The sequence below is a fragment of the Manis javanica genome, chromosome 12, assembly GCF_040802235.1.
Source record: "Manis javanica isolate MJ-LG chromosome 12, MJ_LKY, whole genome shotgun sequence".
Lineage (NCBI taxonomy): Eukaryota > Metazoa > Chordata > Mammalia > Pholidota > Manidae > Manis > Manis javanica.
The window spans coordinates 62,428,243-62,448,564 of NC_133167.1; the positions used below are offsets into that span (position 1 = coordinate 62,428,243).

General features: G+C 36.2%; 1 protein-coding gene across 4 annotated transcripts in view; it reads right to left on the bottom strand.

Moving 5' to 3' along the window:
* Positions 1 to 521: 521 nt before the first annotated feature.
* DYNC1I2 (dynein cytoplasmic 1 intermediate chain 2) overlaps positions 522 to 20,322 on the bottom strand; it is a 73,812-nt gene continuing 54,011 nt past the window's right edge. For 2 of the 4 annotated variants that reach the window (XM_017655965.3, XM_017655967.3), the window contains 3 exons: positions 9,808 to 9,948; positions 7,882 to 8,007; positions 522 to 6,340 (listed from right to left, as the gene is read on the bottom strand). In XM_017655965.3, coding sequence (XP_017511454.1) covers positions 6,230 to 6,340; positions 7,882 to 8,007; positions 9,808 to 9,948 — 378 coding nt within the window. In that variant the 3' untranslated portion in view covers positions 522 to 6,229. Of the gene's footprint in view, positions 6,344 to 7,881; positions 8,008 to 9,807; positions 9,949 to 20,322 lie in introns of those variants that run through there. The other 2 variants (XM_017655963.3, XR_005062540.2) reach the window with 2 other exon arrangements.

Sequence of the window (20,322 nt, forward strand, 5' to 3'; positions counted from 1 at the left end):
CTGCTCTACTCACGCCGCCATCCTGGCTCCGCCCCCCCAGCTTTATGGGTTTTTAAGCATGTGGCATTACATGTGGCACATGTAGGCTTATCCAAATAAAAAACTGACTTGTTGGTTAACTACAATCATAAAGGCAGTGTAGTATAGTGGATAACAACACAGCTCTAAAATCAGACAGCCTGGGTTTAATTTCTGGATTGTGAGTCACAGTGTCCCCAAGCCTAGTGATTTGTTAGACCTGGCTTGCACCAACTCAATGAAAGCCCATTATATGTGAACCTTTCCAACTCCATGTTCAGTGACATCACATTGGTAGTTTCCTATTGGCCGTGGTGGAAGCATTTACACCATGGATACTGACTACAAATCAGGCCCATAGAAATTGGTTCAAATTAACTTTTGTCCTTGTAAATTTGTAATCATAATAGTTCCTACATTACAAGGGAGCTAGAATAAATGAGAATATGTGTATGTATGTATATGTGTGTGTGTATATATAAAAAAATCATATAATCAATAAATCATATAATCAATAAATGTTACCAGTTATTAATACTACATTGTCAAAATGTACAAAGACCAGTTTCTTCAAAGGCAGAAGTAAAAGGTAGATAAATTTTGGAAACGAGACATATTTCAGTAAGCATAAAGTGCTGGTGCCAAGATCTTCGAGTAGATCTTCCCAATTCCATGTCTTTGTAACTTACTTCATCCTGGCTTTGTGGTCTCTCTCAGTAGAAGGAGCAAGAAAAAAAAAAACTGAGATTACAAGGGAATCCTAATTGGTCAGGCCAGAAAACCTCATGTGGTAAAGGAGAAGTGTTAGAAGAGATCTCTGAATTTGTGAGAGCTTGTTTTTAACCTCTAACAGCCAAGAGATAGAGGCTGTATGTAGACTTGCAGGAGCTACTGAAGAGAAATTATTGCACTGGTTGAAGATTATTTACTTATCACCTCCTATAATTGCAATGCTTCATGTTTGTACATACTCCATTTTCACATATAGATTCTGGCTTAATTCTGTCACAGCCCTGTGAGGTGGTAGAGGGAAATGAACAGAGAGGAGAAACCATATGCTCAAAGGTATAGTTCACTGAGTTTCAACACAAGTTGCCTCAAAGTCCAAGAGTTTTTCAACTGGAAATACAAACCTTAGGACCGTATTTTGAAAGGGTTTTCCTATCAACCAAGCATTCGGATTTAGTAGTTAATTATTTCCTGTCAGTTGATATAATTCTGACTAAAGCATGACTTCTTGGTGTTCAGTTAGCCTTTCAAAGCTTTTGACCTAAGTGGTGTATTTTTCCAGTTATATGCTTGTCTTGTACTGCTGATATTACTGCCGCATTCACTTTACAACAAAGAGGATGAAAGTCTAGAGAGAGAAAAGACTCACCTAAGATGACCTAAGATGAGGAGCAGGAAAACCCAGGTTTTCTATGAATTGCACTGTACTGATTTGCAACACAAAATTCAAGTCTTTTTCTCAACTGATACAAACTCTACTCAAGTAGGTCCTGATTTCAGGAGCGCAAAGACCATTTATTTAGCCTTTGGAAGATGAAAGATCCTCCAAAATCCATCTAACGACCCTCAAAGTACTGACAATTCATGACTGTACCAAACATTATTGGAAATGAGGTTCATTAGGAAGGGCCTAGTCATTTTACTAAGTTTCTGCTCAACTGTATTCATTAACAAGTCAGGTCTTTACTTTTTTCTGGAAATCACATTTTAGATACAATGAAACAGCAGAGATCTGCTAATCCAGATTTAAGTTAAGATATTTTTACAGGACTCATCTTAAAAGTTTTCTCTAAACCTGACAGCCACACACAGGTCCCTAAGTATGAAGACCCTCCTTCTAGTGATCATCTTCCTACAGTGAGCACAGTATTTCTAAGGGGACTGATGCTAGGGAGAAGGAAGGATACTGCCTAAGTTGTAACGAATAACTGTTGTTCCCAGACTTTTGTGAATGTGACTGATTCCAGTTCTGCTATTATGTGGGTGGGTAGTTCTAAATCAAGTTTGTTTTCTCATTGATTTGAAAAAGGGATTCTACATCCTCTTTTCTAAGCTTCCAGACATCACAGTCCATGTTCTATATGTAATTCACATAAGCGGAACAGATGAAGTATAGGCTGGAAATTCAGAGTGGGTCACTTTTTTCTACTAGCATAATTTATACATTTACCATAGAAGTAGTAAGGGAAAAAAGCATTATTATTATTTATTTATTTGGAAAAAAATATTCTTAGGAAATGTTTTATTAAGGGCAACTAATATTTTCCCCTCACTTTGCTGCTACTCCTAAACCTCTGAGAGTTAAAATGTGATGTGATTTCTTAGAATTAAAAAAAAAATATCTTGAGCATCAAGCCACTTAATCCTTAGAAAATGAGCTTTTGTTACATTGCACAGATGGCTACCCAAAATGGTTGTCTCCATTCTTGTATTCTTAAAAAAAAAATAAAAATAAAATTACTTACTTCTGTGGTACTTTTTATAAAAGTCTTCACATATACAAGATCTCATGTAATCTTCACAGAAAGCAAACATTTTCCTAACAGATGAGAATACTGATCCTAGTCCCAGGTGACGTTACTAGTAATGGGCTATCAGGAATAGAACTTGGGTCGTTTGAGCCCAATGTTCTTTTTCTCATATACCAGGCCACCCTTAACTGTAAGAGATTTTGTCCCAAAGCATTTCCATTGCTTTGTTCAGAAAACTTAAAAAAGCCTAGTACAAAAATTCACAGAAGATAAAATGACTTGCTATCAAAGCCTTACTGGTGGTATACCTGATTTCCAGAGTCACAGAGTCAGGTCTCTGCATGTTCACCACCACACTGGTGTGTTTGTTCTACACCCACACAATCACCGCCCACAACTTTCTGACCAAATCAAGTACATTAAAAGAGAGGCATGATAATGCATTACCAGAGACCTGAATAAGTGCCCTCACAAAGTAAAACAGACCTTTCTGAAGGCTTACCCGAGTGCCTGCTGCTCCATCCTCTGACTGGGAACTGGTAATGGAATATTAAGAAGCCAAAACTGAGATTCCTGCTATGAAACTAACAACACAAAACACTGTAATTTTAGAAAAGTTTGTAAAAGACTGATTTGCTATGTTGAAACTATCAATGGGTAGAAGCCACATACTGAAAACTTAAATCCATGAAATTCATTCAAACTTTAAGAATTTGGAGAACTGTGAACATGGCAGACAGAGAGAGAGCTGTACACCTAAAGTCCAACAAAAGGTCTGAGTGCATCAGCCTATTGAGAAAAGCATCACAATGTGGTGACTATTCAAAGTGCTCCAGCTGGGGTCTGGTTAGGACTGTAGGATCTTTTTCTAAAATGCATTTCTTATATAAGAAGGATTATAAAAATATAATACACTAAGTACAAGCAAATTACCTTTTAGGGGCATTAAGATAAAAAAATATGTTTTTAAATGTTTATTCTAATTCTCTACTTCAAATGAAATACCGAACATAGGTGTTCTTAACTTTGGGGCAAATGTCCAATTCTTTGGTATCACCAGAAGACCCTAGAATCTGTAAACTAGATCTCTAGATAAATAATTTTCCACCATTTTCAACTGAGTCATTTTAAATAATATTCCCAAGTTTTTCACAAACCTGTTAAGGTCCCTAGCTGTCCAGCAATCAGCAAGATGACAGCAGGAAAGCTAGAACTCCTTTCATGCTTCTATGTAGCTTGGAGAAAAATAAATCTCAGTGGTAATCCAGTCACTAAGTCCTATCAAATGAAGCAAAGCTGATGGCTTTTTACCCTTGACTTAGGCTCAAAATTTTAAGTCATCCATTCCTTCAAGACGCACTATCTCAGCATTTTTGCAATATTTCATATTTAGAGATTAAATTTTGTAGGGAACTGTATCTATAATGGAAGATGGGGTCTGCTAATGAATTTTTGTTTTTTTGGCTTAATTTTTGTTTTTTGATACCAGGGAATGATTCTTTGAGACTCAATGTAAGTTCATTACTGTCTGCAAACAAGGGAAACCAGTAATCTTTAAATTCTCAAAGAGAGAATCCAAACAATAAATAAAAAATAAGAAATTAGCCAGAAAGCTGTAGCTTATTTCCCACTCAGAAAAAAAAAGTAACTGGTAATAAATAAGGGATAATTTCCATAAATGAATATTTTTTAAAGACAAAAGGGTTAAACTATGTAATATGTGCTACACTTTTACAGTCAGCTTGTCAGAAGATTTTATATCAACACTGACGGTCTCAGTACTTTCTCTTTTGCTGTTCTACAGCCAACCTTAAAAGGCAATTCCTCAGATTAAATTCATGCATTCCTAAAAATATAGACTGAAGTTACATGGGCAAAGGTCCATACTACATTTTTGGGAGAAACAGGGGAGAAATTATTCCTAAAAAGCATAAACTCTTTGGTGGAATTTTGTAAATACTGATTTTATTCTTTCACAGTTATGAGCATCTGATTTACCACATCTTTTGATTACCAACATCAGTCATAATTATGTTCTCTCTTTTTCTAGTCATTTTTATAAACTGAGGGCAAAAATATAATAACTATTATAGTGATTACATGAATTTTTCTATAGAAAGACAGTGAGATCTGGCTGAAATTGAACTTCTGACTCACAGACATTGCTACCATGAAATAATAACTAGAGATGTTTGTCTGCTGATAGGAAAAATTTACCTTTGGTATATAATAGGCAGTTATGAGGGTGTCAATTTATGAAAACTGAATATATAAAAATGGAGGATTTCCTGAAGTACTTACAATTAATAATTTTAGAGTGGAAGGAAATCTAGAAATTATTTAATCCAAATTTAATTCCTAGGTAAAAAGAATGAGGGACCGACAGAAAGACTTAGTTAAAATCACACTTCTCATGAGTGAGAGAGACAGAACTAGAGTTTGGGTCTAGTATTCCTGGTCAGTTATTCCTTACACTAAACAGTACTCACAGTTAAGAAGTCTTACTATTTGGAAATTCATCTTTCACCAGGAAGATATAAGATTTAAACAAAAAATTCAAATTATCATTTCTATTCTTCCTCCTAATTCAAGTTCTGCTGAATAAAGGATAGTTGAACTTCAGAAGGATGAGATCAGGATCAAGGGTATAGACTATTCAAAGTGGAAAAAAACTGAGATGTGATCATAATCCTTTCCTCTAGTCCTGAAATATGTTCATTTCAACAGTACTTCTCAGATTTGTCACTTACGTTTCAGACTTATAAATAAGACTGTGGTAACAAATCTCAAGATGTAGATTGATTCAGTGACAAACTTCATTTGAGCATTTTTCTTTCATGGCTACTGCAACCATGAAATCTATTTCTCTCAAAGGAGACTTCAGCCTCAGAGAGCTCACATGCACAGTGATCTCAATCAGTGAAAAGAACAGACAGTTTTTTGGTCATTCTTTAAATATATCTTAGATGGAAAGAAAATAAGAGAAAAAAAAGAAAAGAAGAAAAAGTTAACCTAGGAGAAAATTTTCACCAACAGATTCTCTAAACCATTAGTTCATAATGCAGTATATTATATGGTATAGTTAAGGCATATACGCATTTTAAACCTTTATAAGATTTGAGGTGGCTGTTTAAAAAAAGACTTTATAAAAGAGATGGAAAAATGTAAATTACAAGGGCTAAATCAAAATGAAAATCTGAAAAGTTAAAGCATATCTGCTTTTATTTTTAATTATTACATGAATTATAAAGAAGAAAAAGGGTATTAGAATGGAATTTGGATAGATGTATGCATGCCATGGCTAAGAATAAACAATGTTCCTATATATTCTAGTTAGTGAGAACATTATCAGCATAACAGGAAATTGTGACTTTTTAAAAATATGCAGAACTTATTATTTAATCTGTGCCTTAGAAATAACTGTATATAGTGTTATAAGTTGAAAAGAATTCAAAAGAATAACTAACATCAAGTATACACCTGTGTATAAGAATTCAGAAAAGGCTGCATTCTGTAAAGATAATCAGTTGTATTAAAAATGACATAAATCCAAAACAAGAAGTATGTTATACAAAAGGGACATTTTAAGATTTGCCTTTCGCATTAAACCCATGGTTTAATCCACAAAAATTTCCTATAAATTATCATTTAGACAGAAGCATGCAAATAGTCTTAGGATCTAATTAGAGTCTTCCCCAAATCCACTAAGGTACATATCCCACTTTCAGGAGCTAAGCAGGTATTCGGGTAGCTGCTTCCTCCTCTGCATCAGCTCGGTTTGCATTAATTTCCGCAAGTGTTCGGCCAAATCTTGCCCATTCATCATTTCGGGGGACAGCAATCTGCTATTAAAAGAAAGACAATGTTTTATGTACACTGAAATAAAAGATCACCTTATCCATTATTATTCAGTTTATTTTCAAATACTTTTCCTGTTAAAAAGTAATAATTGACCAGAATGGCCTTTTCAAAATTACAGGGACTATCACAGTGATTCACAACATTTTGAAACAAAAGACGGTACTTGTGAAATGTGTTGTGACAACCTCAGAAGTGATTTTGTGATTATCATCATCAATGCAAGAGAGAGTAACACTGATGTTCTGTAAATAAAACTGATGTACTCACTATCTCATGGATTTTGCTGGTGGTGAGGAATTCCTTAAAAATGTTTACTTCTTGCAACATTCCTGGCATAAAATAGTTTTTGAAACAAGGTTTGTAAGAGCTGGTTTCTTATAAGTATTTATTTTTGTTTGGAGCATAAGATAACCTTGCTTTGTATCTTAATCCCTTCATCAGAAAGTATGCCGCTTCTTACCAATTTAATGATATAACAATAGCAAAAGGGGAAAAGAGGCTTGTGATGTTTTCACCTCACTAAAGCAGTCCTATGACTAAAAATCTGACACTGCCAATATTAGGGCACAAACCACTCAGTGTGGATAATGGATGTGCCTGCTTCTAAATCTACCATATTAGATTAGATTGGACTGGACAGTGATATCTAATATGGTAGCACCAGATACATGTGACTGCTTACACTTAAATTACTTAGGTAAATTTTAAAATTCAGTTCTTCATGGGTACTAGCCACATGTTAGAGTTCAACAGCCATATGTAGCTAATGGCTACCACACTGGACAGTGCAGATACAGAGCAATTTCACCTGTGTGGATAGTTCAATTAGCTATTCTAAATGATTCATTCTATCTCTCTCCAGATCCACTTGCTAGAGGTTGCAGGGTGTCCAGACAGGATGGGGAATCATAAGGCAAAAAGAAGTGACTAAGGCACTAGCCAGGACTATATAAAAGGAGGAAATCACTCCTGGGCATTGTGTACAGCCAACCCAAGCATTAAAGATGAAAGCTGCAACTCAGCTTGTTGGATTCATTGAAAATGGCTTTGCAACAAGGCTCAGGAGTTAAGATGCACACTTCACATAGTCATCATATAACTCTCAAAAAATATTACGTTTCATTTCTACCACCTGGCCTAAACAAATCTATTAATACAGAAAAATAAAATCTTATCTCAATATCTATTCTGGAAAACTCCAAAGTCCAATAATAGCTCTAAATTTCTTCTTCTGCCTGAAGAATTTCTAATTTCCAACAATTTATACTTCAAGAAACAACATACTACCAACATACGATATTAACCTCAAAGTATGTTGCATGGGGACACAGGATAACCAATTTAAAAGAAAACTAAACTCAAGAGTCATTTCTGTGGTGAAAAGTTAAGTTTTATCTTTATAATCATGTGGCTTATACAATTCGTAAATCTCAAAGACTAGTTTTACCTATGAAGATACCATCACTACAATGCTGTGAAAGCTAAATAGGCATGTCAAAATAACAGGAAGTGAGCCCCATACCTCTCCCACATCAAATATAACAATCTGTCCTTCAGAATCACCCACAGCAATCTCTCTTCCAGAATGGGTCCATCGTACACGATTAAGAGCAGGATTACCCTCCACAGAAATGCTGGCAGTAGGGACCTGAAGCCATTTAAAATACAGTGCAATGTTAAAAGTTTCATCAAGATTTCTACGGACATGTAAAACAGTAATTATTCTTCCTTCCAATCTGGTTACATTTTTTTAAAACAAAGATGAAAATAGATAAAAAATTTTCCCAACTTTCTTCTTTCTGTTCAGTGATATGACATTACAGTCAATCCTTGAAAATGGTTTGGGAAAATAACTTAAGTCCTTATATAAGAAATTCACACATAACTGGATACATCATTGTGAAAGATCTTCTCTTTAATAAAGGTTTCTTTGTTGTTGTTTTAACTTAAGAAGTCAAGCTGTTTGAAAACAGATGGCCACAACCCCATTTTAAAGAAATATCTCAAAAGCCCTGATAAACAAATGATGGTTCAATTTTAGTGGGCAGGAATTATTTTTGTAGCTCGCCTGTCTGTCAGTTGAAACCTGTGAATTCATCCACAGCTACTAGAAACAGCTCATACTGAAGGTGCAGTATGGGTCTTTCCAAAGCCTTTGTTTCATGAACTGTCTGAGACAGGGCAGGATGATGGCACCCGCCCCTTGGAATCTGACTGCATCTCTCCTACACTAAGGGAAAAGAAACTTGCCATATTCAGAGCAAACATGCAATGCCTGACTCAGACTAAAGCACAATATGAATTACAAAATCTGATTTAAAATAAACCTTCTAACAGACATCAGTCATCCCTAAATGATGAACCCCCTAGAATGCAAAAATTACTAGAGAAAAATTGTAATTTAGATATGTTCTTCGAATTAACGATTATAAGAAAGACCCAAATTTAATGGTAACCACAAATCTCTGACACCAAAACCCAAACTAGGAAAATAAAATTGGTAACTATTCTAGGTAACTAGAAATGTATAGTCAAATCCAATCATCTAGCCAGGGCTTAATACTTTTTCATAGCTGTATTTTAACATTTTGCCTCAAACTACTAAACTAGTAGTTAGCACAGTTAAAATTCTTATATTTCCAATATATAACTTCCTTGTCCTATGGAACCAATTATATTTTACTTCAAGGTAAGGATGCCACCAGAAACATGAAGAGACATGAGAAAGAGTGGTCTGCGGAGGACGACACTGACACTTTCCCAGTGACTGTTAGTGACGGAACTGCCAACGTTACTTCACCACACTGCAATATAGAATCCTAACATCATTTTAAGCCTAAGTGAGTAAAAATGTGTACCTGGCTAAATATAAATAATACTGGCAGTTAAATTTCATTGCTAATAGTGATTTTAGTAAAGCAATTTAGGAAATTTGATAGTGTCTGTATTCATTTTATAGTAACAGTAACAGTTTTCACTCTCTTATGGAACAAGTCATCAAAATAAATTTTTCCTTCATTCAAACAAGTCAGGCTAAAACTAATGTTTACAGATGATATGCATTTCTATAAAGGCCAAGAGGTAACTTAGAAATTCAGAATTAAAATTAATATACTTCAACAACCTGTAATTATCCGCTTTCTAGCCTATGAGTGAAAAATAACCCAGTTGCCTTATGAATGAGACTCTGCTAGGACATTAGAGACATGATAGTGTTTTTTCAGAAGTAAAAGGAAATGCCCCAGTGCTCTTGGCAACATTATTTTTCTCCCTTCAGTTCTGCACAGCATGCTGTTTATTATTTAGGATACAAAGCTTATTTGGTTTCTTTGTGAAGCTACACAGAGAGCCCTTTTACATTCCTTGGGATAAAAGGAATTTTACAAATTATTCAATAAATCTCCAATTTTCTGTTTTTCAGAGCAATTTTTGTTATTTTCCTGCTTACCTCTGTGTCATTATTGAGATTCCACAAATCCAGCCTTCCCATGCCATCCACACAGGCAAACAAGGCTGGGTGGGTGGGTGACCACATAACATCGTAAACATAGTCTGAATTATCTTCAAATGAGTACAAAGGCTTGTTATTCTGAAAGGGAAAAGTTGATTCTTAGCACAGCCAAAATATGGTACACACTCAACAGGTATGATAACATTTTATGATCTTTAACTCAGCCTAGAAAAAGTTCCTCTGATTTGTTTCACTATAGAATTACCTGGAGTTATGAACTAGGAAGAATCAACTACTGGACTGCATTTTTTTTTAACTTGTTGATACCATCCTGTTTCAGAAAAGGAATAGAACGTGCTTTAAAAACATCTGTCAATGTCAAATAATGTCTCTACAGCATCTTACTATATTGATGGACAGTGACTGCAATGGGACGTGTGTGGGGGGACTTGATAATACGGGTGAATGTTGTAACCACAATGTTGCTCATGTGAAACCTTCATAAGATGATATTTTTTATTAAGTTAACTTAATAAAAAAAACCATCTGTCAATGAGAGGATTCTGGAAAGATAATAGCAATGGCAGTTTATTTTTTAATCAAATCTCCTTATAAACCCAGACAAAGCAATGAGAATAGCAAAACCAAAGATAGACAACACATACTACAAAATCAAGAGACAAAACTCAAAATGTAAGTGGGTAGAAACAAACCTCTGACAACTACAAGACCTGCACAATATAAGCATGACTGCAGGAAGAAGTATGGGAAGGCATGAGGACTTATGACAAAAAAACAGAACAGAAGAGCCTCAAAGCTGATAGCAGTTGCTCACTGGACAGCAAGGAGGTCAGTCTGAGAACAACAGCAGAAACTGGGAGGGAGTTCAACACAATTCCATTTATAAACAGATCCAAGCAGACTCCAATGTGACCTAAGGAAGGTCTTATGATACAGTCTAAGCATTATAAACTCTCATAATCAACAAATCCAAGTCTCACCAAATAGTCTCAACAGAGAGAAACTGCTGTAAGTAGAATCCAAGTTGTGGAATACAGCACAATAGGGACAAAAGAAAGAGTAGGCTTAGATAAAAGTGATGAAGAAAAGAAAAGACACATTTCAGAAAGTATATAGAGATACTCACTTTGTAAAAAACACATGAGAGCTTTAACCTGGACTGTAAAAACTAGAAAAGCTATCCTTCCTCATTCTCTCCCTCCTAAAAGTAGAGAAAGACTCATTTCACTAGTAAACAAAAGCAACAAAAAATGTTATCAGTCAAATCCCAAAAAAGCTATTGTGGCAGATCTTCAATAAAGGTGTCATGACTATTAAATGGGAAAAGAATAGTCTTGTCAACAAATGATGCTGGGACAACTGAATATGCACATGCAAAACACTGAGGTTAGACCCCTCCCTTCCTTACACCACACAGAAATTAACTCAAAATGTATCGTAGATCTAAACATAACAGGTGAAAATATAAAACTCTGAGGAGAAACATAGAATAAAATGTTATGACAGACTCAAGCAATGGCTTCTTAGATACAAAACCAAAAGCACAAGCAACAAAAAAGGAATAAAAAAAAAAAGATAAACTGGGCTTTATCAAAATTAAATACTCATGTGCTTCAAAAAATACCCTCAAGAAAGTGAAGAGACAACCTATACAATGGGATAAAATATTTGGAAATAATGTATCTGATAAGTCAGTTGTATCTAGAAATCCTACAATTCCTTAATAAAGAGGCAAATAACCTAATAAAAATTGGGCAAAGGACTTGAATAGACATTTCTTCAAAGAAGATCTACAAATAGAAAATAAGCACTTGACATGATGCGCAACACCATCATCCATCAGGGAAATGCAAATCAAAACAACAATACATCATTTTGCATCACTAGGATGGCTATGATAAAAAGGACAGACAATAAAAAGTGTTGTGAGGATGTTGAGAAATCAGAACCTTCATACATTGTTGGCAGAAATGTCATTTGGTACAGCTGCTTTGAAAAACAGTTCGGCAGTTCCTCAAAATGCTAATTAGAATTAACCATATGACCCAACAATTCTACTCCTGGATATACACCCAAGAGAAATGAAAGCATATGTACACACAAAAACTTATATGGGAGTGTTCACAGCAGCATTACTCTTAGCCCAAAATTAAGAAAACAAATTTTTAACAGAACTTAAAAGTAAACTAAAACCAGAAACTAAGAAGTTTTTTTTCTCCTAAGATCATTATTTTCCTATAACTCTCCTTGGCAACAATGCCAAATGAAGTCTCACTCTGGGTAATGGTCTTCAACTTAGGATGGACATAGCAATCTGCAGAGCTTTAAGAAAATCCAGATGCAGGGCTCCACCCTCCACGCACTTCATGAGTGTTTCCAGTGTTGCTCCCCAGTGATTCTAGTGCACACCAATGATGAACCACCACCGCGCGAAAGTCTATTACTCCTGATGCGATTGTGTACTTTTTCAAGAACATCCCATTTTCAGGCAATTTTACGGTCTCTCATCAAAGGCTGAAAACAGAAGTTCTTCACAAACATGTTCACATGCTCTACTCTGTTAAGAGGGTCTACATAATTTTCTAAAGGAGTTAATATCAATAGAAAAATGGGCAAAAGACTTGAACAGGCACTTCACAGAATGGCCAATAAATACACAGAAAGGGGCTTAATCTCATTAGTTTCAAGGTAATGCAAATTAAAACCACAATGCAGTAGGCACAGGAAATGTAACAGTGAGCATAAACAGTCCCTTCCCTCAGAAGGCTCAAACTCTAGTTGGGTAAAAAAAACTATCAGAGGAAGAGATTCAAGATGGCGGCATGATAGGTGAGATGAAGAATTCCTCCCCAAACCACAAATAGTATGATTTAGTTAATTGATACAACTAACCCTAAAAGAGCAACAAGAAAGAGGGCTGAACTAGACTGCACACAGACCTCACAAACAGAGCAGACCTCACAAAACAGGGTAACATATGAAAGCTTTAATCTGGCGGGACCCAAGCCCTTCCCCCACCAAGCTCACTGGTGGCAGGAAGAGAGATGGAGCGGGGGAGGGGGTGGAAGCCTAGAACTCCTGAACACGGAGCCCTGGAGGACTGCTTTGGGAGCAGAAACCTACACTGTGTGGTGCTCTGGACGTTGAGGAGCTCAGATAGGTGGAGTGTTTGAGAGAGAGATTGCTGCCATTTGTGAAGGAACAGGACAAAGGAAAGGCAGGCAGTCTGAGAGGCTTCTTAGCCGTGAGAGGGCTGCTGAAGGGGTGGGGTTTGCACAGAGCTTGCTGTGCAGGGGAGGGGAGAGCTGGAAAAGGTTGTCTGGGTGTGCTCCGCCCAGTGGTGGGAACTCTGAGGAGCTTCAGGCGCTTTATGCACCTGGCTGCCTACTCAGCTCTGAGGTCCCCCAACTGTGACATACATGCAGCCTGCTGCGCCTTCCTCCTAGACTGCCAGCACTGGTTTGCAAGCCTGCAGTCACTGTGCTGATGTCAGGTCAGCCAGAGGGAGGCCCCGCCTACAACAGCTAGAGACGCCAAGCACAGATGCTTACACCTGTGTGCTTGGCCACTGGCTCTGACACTGGAGACATGAACTACAGATGGGAATCAGGAAACAGATCTTTCCTCCCCCCAGGCACCAGCACCACTCCCCTATGACCCCAAACCTCACTCTACGGGCTGAGTAGCTCACCAATCTGCCTGAAAGAGAGTTCAAAATAAAAATCATAAACATGCTTATGGAGGTACAGAAAAATATTCAAGAACTCAGGAATGAATTTAAGTCGGAGATTCAATCATTAAGAAATTCCATATTTGTAATGAAACACAATGGAGGGATTTAAAAGCAGATTAGATGTAGAAGAGACAGTAAATGGAATAGAGATTAGAGAAGAGGAATACAAAGAAGCTGAGGCACAGAGAGAAAAAAGAATCTCTAAGAATGAAACAATATTGAGAGAACTGGGTGATCAATCTAAACGAAACAATATTCACATTATAGGGGTACCAGAAGAAGAAGAGAGAGAAAAAAGGATAGAAAGTGTCATTGAGGAGGTAATTGCGGAAAACTTCCCCAAACTGGGAAAGGAGATAGTCTCTCAAGCCATGGAGGTGCACAGATCTCCCAACACAAGGGACCCAAGGAAGACAACATCAAGACATACAGTAATTAAAATGGCAAAGATCAAGGATAAAGACAGACTTTTAAAAGCATCAAGAGAGAGAAAAAAGATCACATACAAAGGGAAGCCCATCAGGCTATCATCAGACTTCTCAACAGAAACCTTACAGGCCAGAAGGTAGTGGCATGATATATTTAATGCAATAAAGCATAAGGGCCTCAAACTGAGAATACTATACCTGGCAAGGTTATCATTTAAATTTGAAGGAGGGATAAAATAATTTTCAGATAAGAAAAAATTGAGAGAATTTACCTCCCACAAACCGCATCTACAGTGCATTTTTGATGGAGTCCTATAGATGGAAGTATTCCTCAGGCTAAATAGATGTCACCCAAGGGATAGACAAAGAATAGAGAATATGATTCATAACACAAAAAGAATGGAGGAGGAAGAAAAAGGAGGAAAAAAAAAAGAACCTTTAGGTTGTTTGTAATTGAACATGAAGTGAGTTAAATTAGACTGTTAGATAGTAAGGGAATTACCCTTGAACCTTTGGTAACCACGAATCTAAAGCCTGCAATGGCAATAAGTACATACTTATTGATAATCACCCTAAATGTAAATGGTCTGAATGCACCAATCAAAAGACACAGAGTCAGTCATAATGGATTAAATAATAAGACCTGTCTTTATGCTGCCTATAAGAGACTCACTTCAAACCCAAAGACATACACAGACTGAAAGAACAGGGATGGAAAAAGATGTTTCATGCAACTAACAGGGAGAAAAAAGCAGGAGTTGCAGTACTTGTATCAGACAAAATAGACTTCAAAACAAAGAAAGTCACAAGAGACAAAAAAGGACATTACATAATGACAAAGGGCTCAATCCAACAAGAGGATAAAACTATTATAAATATCTATGCACCCAACACAGGATCACCTACATATGTGAAACAAATACAAACAGAATTAAAGGGGGAAATAGAATGCAATGCATTCATTTTAGGATTTTAGGAGACTTCAACACACCACTCACTCCAAAGGACAGTTCAACCAGACAGAAAGTACGTAGAGAGACAGAGGCACTGAACAACATATTAGAACAGATGGACTTAACAGACATCTACAGAACACTCCATCCAAAAGCAACAGGATACACATTCTTCTCAAGTGCACATGGAACATTTTAAAGAATAAATCATATACTAGGCTGCAAAAAAGAACCTCAGTAAATTCAAAAAGACTGAAATTGTACCAACCAGCTTCTCAGATCACAAAGGTATGAAATTAGAAATAAATTACACAAAGAAAATGAAAAATCCCACAAACACATGGAGGCTTCACGACATGTTCCTAATAACCAATGGATCAATGACCAAATAAAAACAGAGATCAAGCAATATATGGAGACAAATGACAACAATAATTCAACAACACAAAATCTGCAGGACGCAGCAAAGGCTGCACTAAGAAGGAAATATATTGCAATACAGGCCTACCTCAGGAAAGAACAATCCCAAATGAACAGTCTAAACTCACAATTAATGACACTAGAAAAGGAAGAACAAATGAGGCCAAAGTCAGTAGAGGGACATAATAAAGATTAAAGCAGAAATAAATAAAATTGAGAAGAATAAAACAATAGAAAGAATCAAGGAAAGCAGGAGCTGGTTCTTTGAGAAAATGAACAAAAGAGATAACCCCCTAGCCAGACTTATCAAGATAAAAAGAGAGTCTACACACATAAACAGAATCAGAAATGAGAAAGGAAAAATCACTATAGACACCACAGAAATACAAAAGAATTATGAGAGAATACTATGAAAAATTATATGCTAACAAACTGGATAACCTAGAAGAAATGTACAATTTTCTAGAAAAATACAACCTTCCAAGGCTGACAGAGGAAGAAATAGAAAATCTGAATAGACCAATTACCAGCAAAGAAATTGAATTGGTAATAAAAAAACTACTTCAGAACAAAACCCCTGGTCCAGATGGTTTTACTCCTGAATTTTATCAAACATTTAGTGAAGACATAATACCCATCCTCCTTAAAGTTTTCTAGAAAGTAGAAGAGGAGGGAACATTCCCAAACTCATTCTACAAGGCCAACATCACTCTACTACCAAAATAAGGCAAAGACACCACAAATAAAGAAAACTACAGACCAATATCCCTGATGAACATAGATGCAAAAATACTCAACAAAATATTAGCAAACCAAATTAAAAAATACATAAAAAAGAACATCCATAATGATCAAGTGGGATTCATCCCAGGGATGCAAGGACGGTACAACATTAGAAAATCTATCAACATCATCCACCACATCAACAAAAAGGACAAAAACCACATGATCATCTCCACAGATGCTGAAAAGGCATTCAACAAAATTCAACATCCATTCATGATAAAAACTCTCAACAAAATGCGTATAGAGGGCAAGTACCTCAACATAACAAAGGTCATATATGACAAACTCACAGGCAACATTATACTTAACAGCAAAAAGCTGAAAGCTTTTCCTTTAAGATCGGGAACAAGACAAGGATACCCACTCTCCCCACTTTTATTCAACATAGTTCTGGAGGTCCTAGCCACGGCAATCAGACAATACAAAGAAATAAAAGGCATCCAGATTGGCAAGAAGAAGTCAAACTGTCCCTGTTTCCTGATGACATGATATTGTACATTAAAAACCCTAAAGGATCCACTCCAAAACAACTAGATCTAATATCTGAATTCAGGAAAGTTGCAGATACAAAATTAATACACAGAAATCTGTTGCATTCCTATACACTAACGATGAACTAGCAGAAAGAGAAATCAGGAAAACAATTCCATTCACAACTGCATCAAAAAGAATAAAATACCTAGGAATAAACCTAACCAAAGAAGTGAAAGATCTATACCCTGAGAATTATAGGATACTCTTAATGGAAAGTAAAGAGGACACTAATAAGTGGAAATTCATCCCATGCTCTTGGATAGGAAGAATTAATATTGTCAAAATGGCCATCCTGCCTAAAGCAATCTACAGATTCAATGCAATCCCTATCAATGAACTACAGCAAATAGTTCTAAAATTCATATGGAACCACAAAAGACCCAGGATAGCCAAAACAATACTAAGAAGGAAGAATAAAGCAGGGGGAGTTATGCTCCCTGACTTCAAGCGCTACTACAAAGTCACAGTAATCAAGACAATTTGGTACTGGCACAAGAAAAGACCCATAGACCAGTGGAATAGAACAGAGAGTCCAAATATAAACCCAAGCACATATGGTCAATTAATATACCATAAAGGAGCCATGGATATACAATGGGGAAATGACAGCTTCTTCAACAGCTGGTGTTGGCAAAACTGGACAACAACATGTAAGAGAATGAAACTGGATCACTGTCTAACCCCATACACAAAAGTAAACTCAAAATGGATCAAAGACCTGAATGTAAGTCATGAAACCATAAAACTCTTAGAAAATAACATAGGCAAAAATCTCTTGGACATAAACATGAGCAACTTCTTAATGAACATATCTCCCTGAGCAAGGGAAACAAAAGCAAAAATGAACAGCTGGGACTATATCAAACTAAAAAGCTTCTGTACAGCAAAGGACACCATTAGTAGAACAAAAAGACATCCTACAGTATGGGAGAATATATTCATAAATGATATATCTGATAAGTTTATCTGATACATAGTTTGATATAGTCCCACCTGTTCATTTTTGCTTTTGTTTCCCTTGCGCAGGGAGATGTTCATGAAGTTGCTCATGTTTATGTCCAAGAGATTTTTACCTATATTTTTTTCTAAGAGTTTTATGGTTGACATCCAAATTATATAAAGAGCTCACACACCTCAACAAAGAAAAAGCAAATGATCCAATTAAAAAATGGGCAGAGGATCTGAACAGACACTTCTCCAAAGAAGAAATTCAGATGGTCAACAGACACATGAAAAGATGCTCCACATCGCTAATCATCAGAGAAATGTAAATTAAAACCACATGAGATATCACCTCATACCAGTTAGGATGGCCAACATCCAAAAGACAAACAACAACAAATGTTGGTGAGGTTAAGGAGAAACGGGAACCCTCCTACACTGCTGGTGGGAATGTAAACTAGTTCAACCATTGTGGAAAGCAGTATGGAGGTTCCTCAAAAAACTAAAAATAGAAATACCATTTGACCCAGGAATTCCACTCCTAGGAATTTACCCTAAGAATGCAGCAGCCCAGTTTGAAAAAGACATATGTATCCCTATTTTAATCACACCACTGTATATAATAGCCAAGAAATGGAAGCAATCTAAGTGTCCGTCAGTAGATAAATGGATAAAGAAGATGTGGTACAAATACACAATGGAATATTATTCAGCCATAAGAAGAAAATAAATCCTACCATTTACAACAACATGGATGGAGCTAGCAGGTATTATGCTCAGTGAAATAAGCCAGGCCAAGAAAGATAAGTATCAAATGATTTCACTCATCTGTGGAGTATAACAACAAAGAAAAACCTGAAGGAACAAAATAGCAGCAGACTCACAGAACCCAAGAATGGACTAACAGTGACCAAAGGGAAAGGGACTGGGGAGGATGGGTGGGAATGGAGGAATAAGGGGCAAAATGGGGCATTACGATTAGCACACATAATGTAGTGGGGGGGGACACAGGAAAAGGCAGTATATACAGAGAAGACAAGTAGTGATTCTACAGCATCTCACTATGCTGATGGACAGTGACTGCAGTGGGGTATGTGGGGGGGACTTGATAATAGAGGGCATCTAGTAATCATAATGTTGTTGAAGTAATTGAACATTAACAGTATCAAAATAAAAATAAATAAATTAATTAAAAAAAACAATGCAATGTAACTACACCCACCAGAATGATTAAAATGAGAAGAGGCAGAAAGAACCAAATGTTAGCAAGGATGCACAGCAAGGGAAACTTCATGTAGTACTGGTGATTTATAAATAAACTGGTAAAACCATTTTGGAAAACTACTTGACAGTATCTACCAAAGCAGAATGTATGCATATCCTAAGGCCAAGTATTTCACTCTCTGATGTATGTCCAGCAGAAGTTATTGTGAGTGCTTATGTCCATCAGAGTATATCTACAGGTATGTTCACTGCAATAGTATGCATAACAGCCCTCAAATGGAAGCAACCCAAATACTATCAGCAGTACAGAAGGGATAAATAAATTATGGTGTATTATATAGTAGAATAATATACAGCTGAGAATAAACAACCTACCAACTATATTCAACAATATGAATGAATCAGCAAACATAATGTTGAGCAAATGAAGCCAGATACAAGTATACACAATATACTATACGTGGATGATGTAGTCATATACTACATGACTCCATTTTTATAAACTATGAAAAAAGTATATGCAAATTAGATGAAAACTTATTTACATTTATTATGAAAAAGATGACTGCTAACTGTCTCAGTAAATGATTTAGATGTAATAGTTCATCTAGTCAGTGGACTGTGATGCAGCCAGGAAAAAAGCAGTACACATAATTGGATAAAAAGATTATATTAAAAATAAAAATATAATATATACCAACATGTTCCCAAATTAAAAAAATGTGATGATAGACCTTTTATAATTTTTTTCAAGTTTAACTTTAAAAACTTAATCATCCCAGGATTAATAATTTTTTCTCCTCAGAAAAAAGCACATGCTTCTTAGCCAAATAGTTTCATATTAATTTTATATATGACACTGCAAACCCAAGTGGATCACTTAAAGTACTTTTTAATAGTAGTGTTTCTTCTTGACTTGAGGAGAACTTCTGCCTAAATGGCCTCTAGGCAGCACAGAAGAGTTGAAGAGGGGCACAGGGTCTAGACTCTTGTCTCAGGGCTAATTAGCTTTAAGCCTTTGGAAAAGTCACTTCATCATTCTAGGCCCCTATATTTCCTTATTTATAAAACAAAAGTTTTGTATCAGTGGTTCTAAACCTTGACTGTACATTGTAATCCCCCTAACCTTGAAGAACTTTAAAATACATTGTTGCCTTGGGTCTCTCCCTTAGATATTCTGATCTGATTAGTCTAGGGTGACACGTGAGCTAAAAATTTGAAAAAGTCCAGGGATTTTAACATGACCAAAACTGAGAGTCGCTGAATTAGATAATGTCTAAAGGTCACTGCAGCTCTAAAATTCTTACAAATAAAAGGTTTGCAAACGTATCTGCCAAAGAATGATTCAAACCAAACGCCTCCTTTCAACAACAGACAGCATCTGAATAAGCAAAGGTAGCTCATTCTAGTACAGTGGTGAAAATGAACACTTGCAGTCAAGGGACAAGTCCTATTTTTTTTCTAAGTTCTT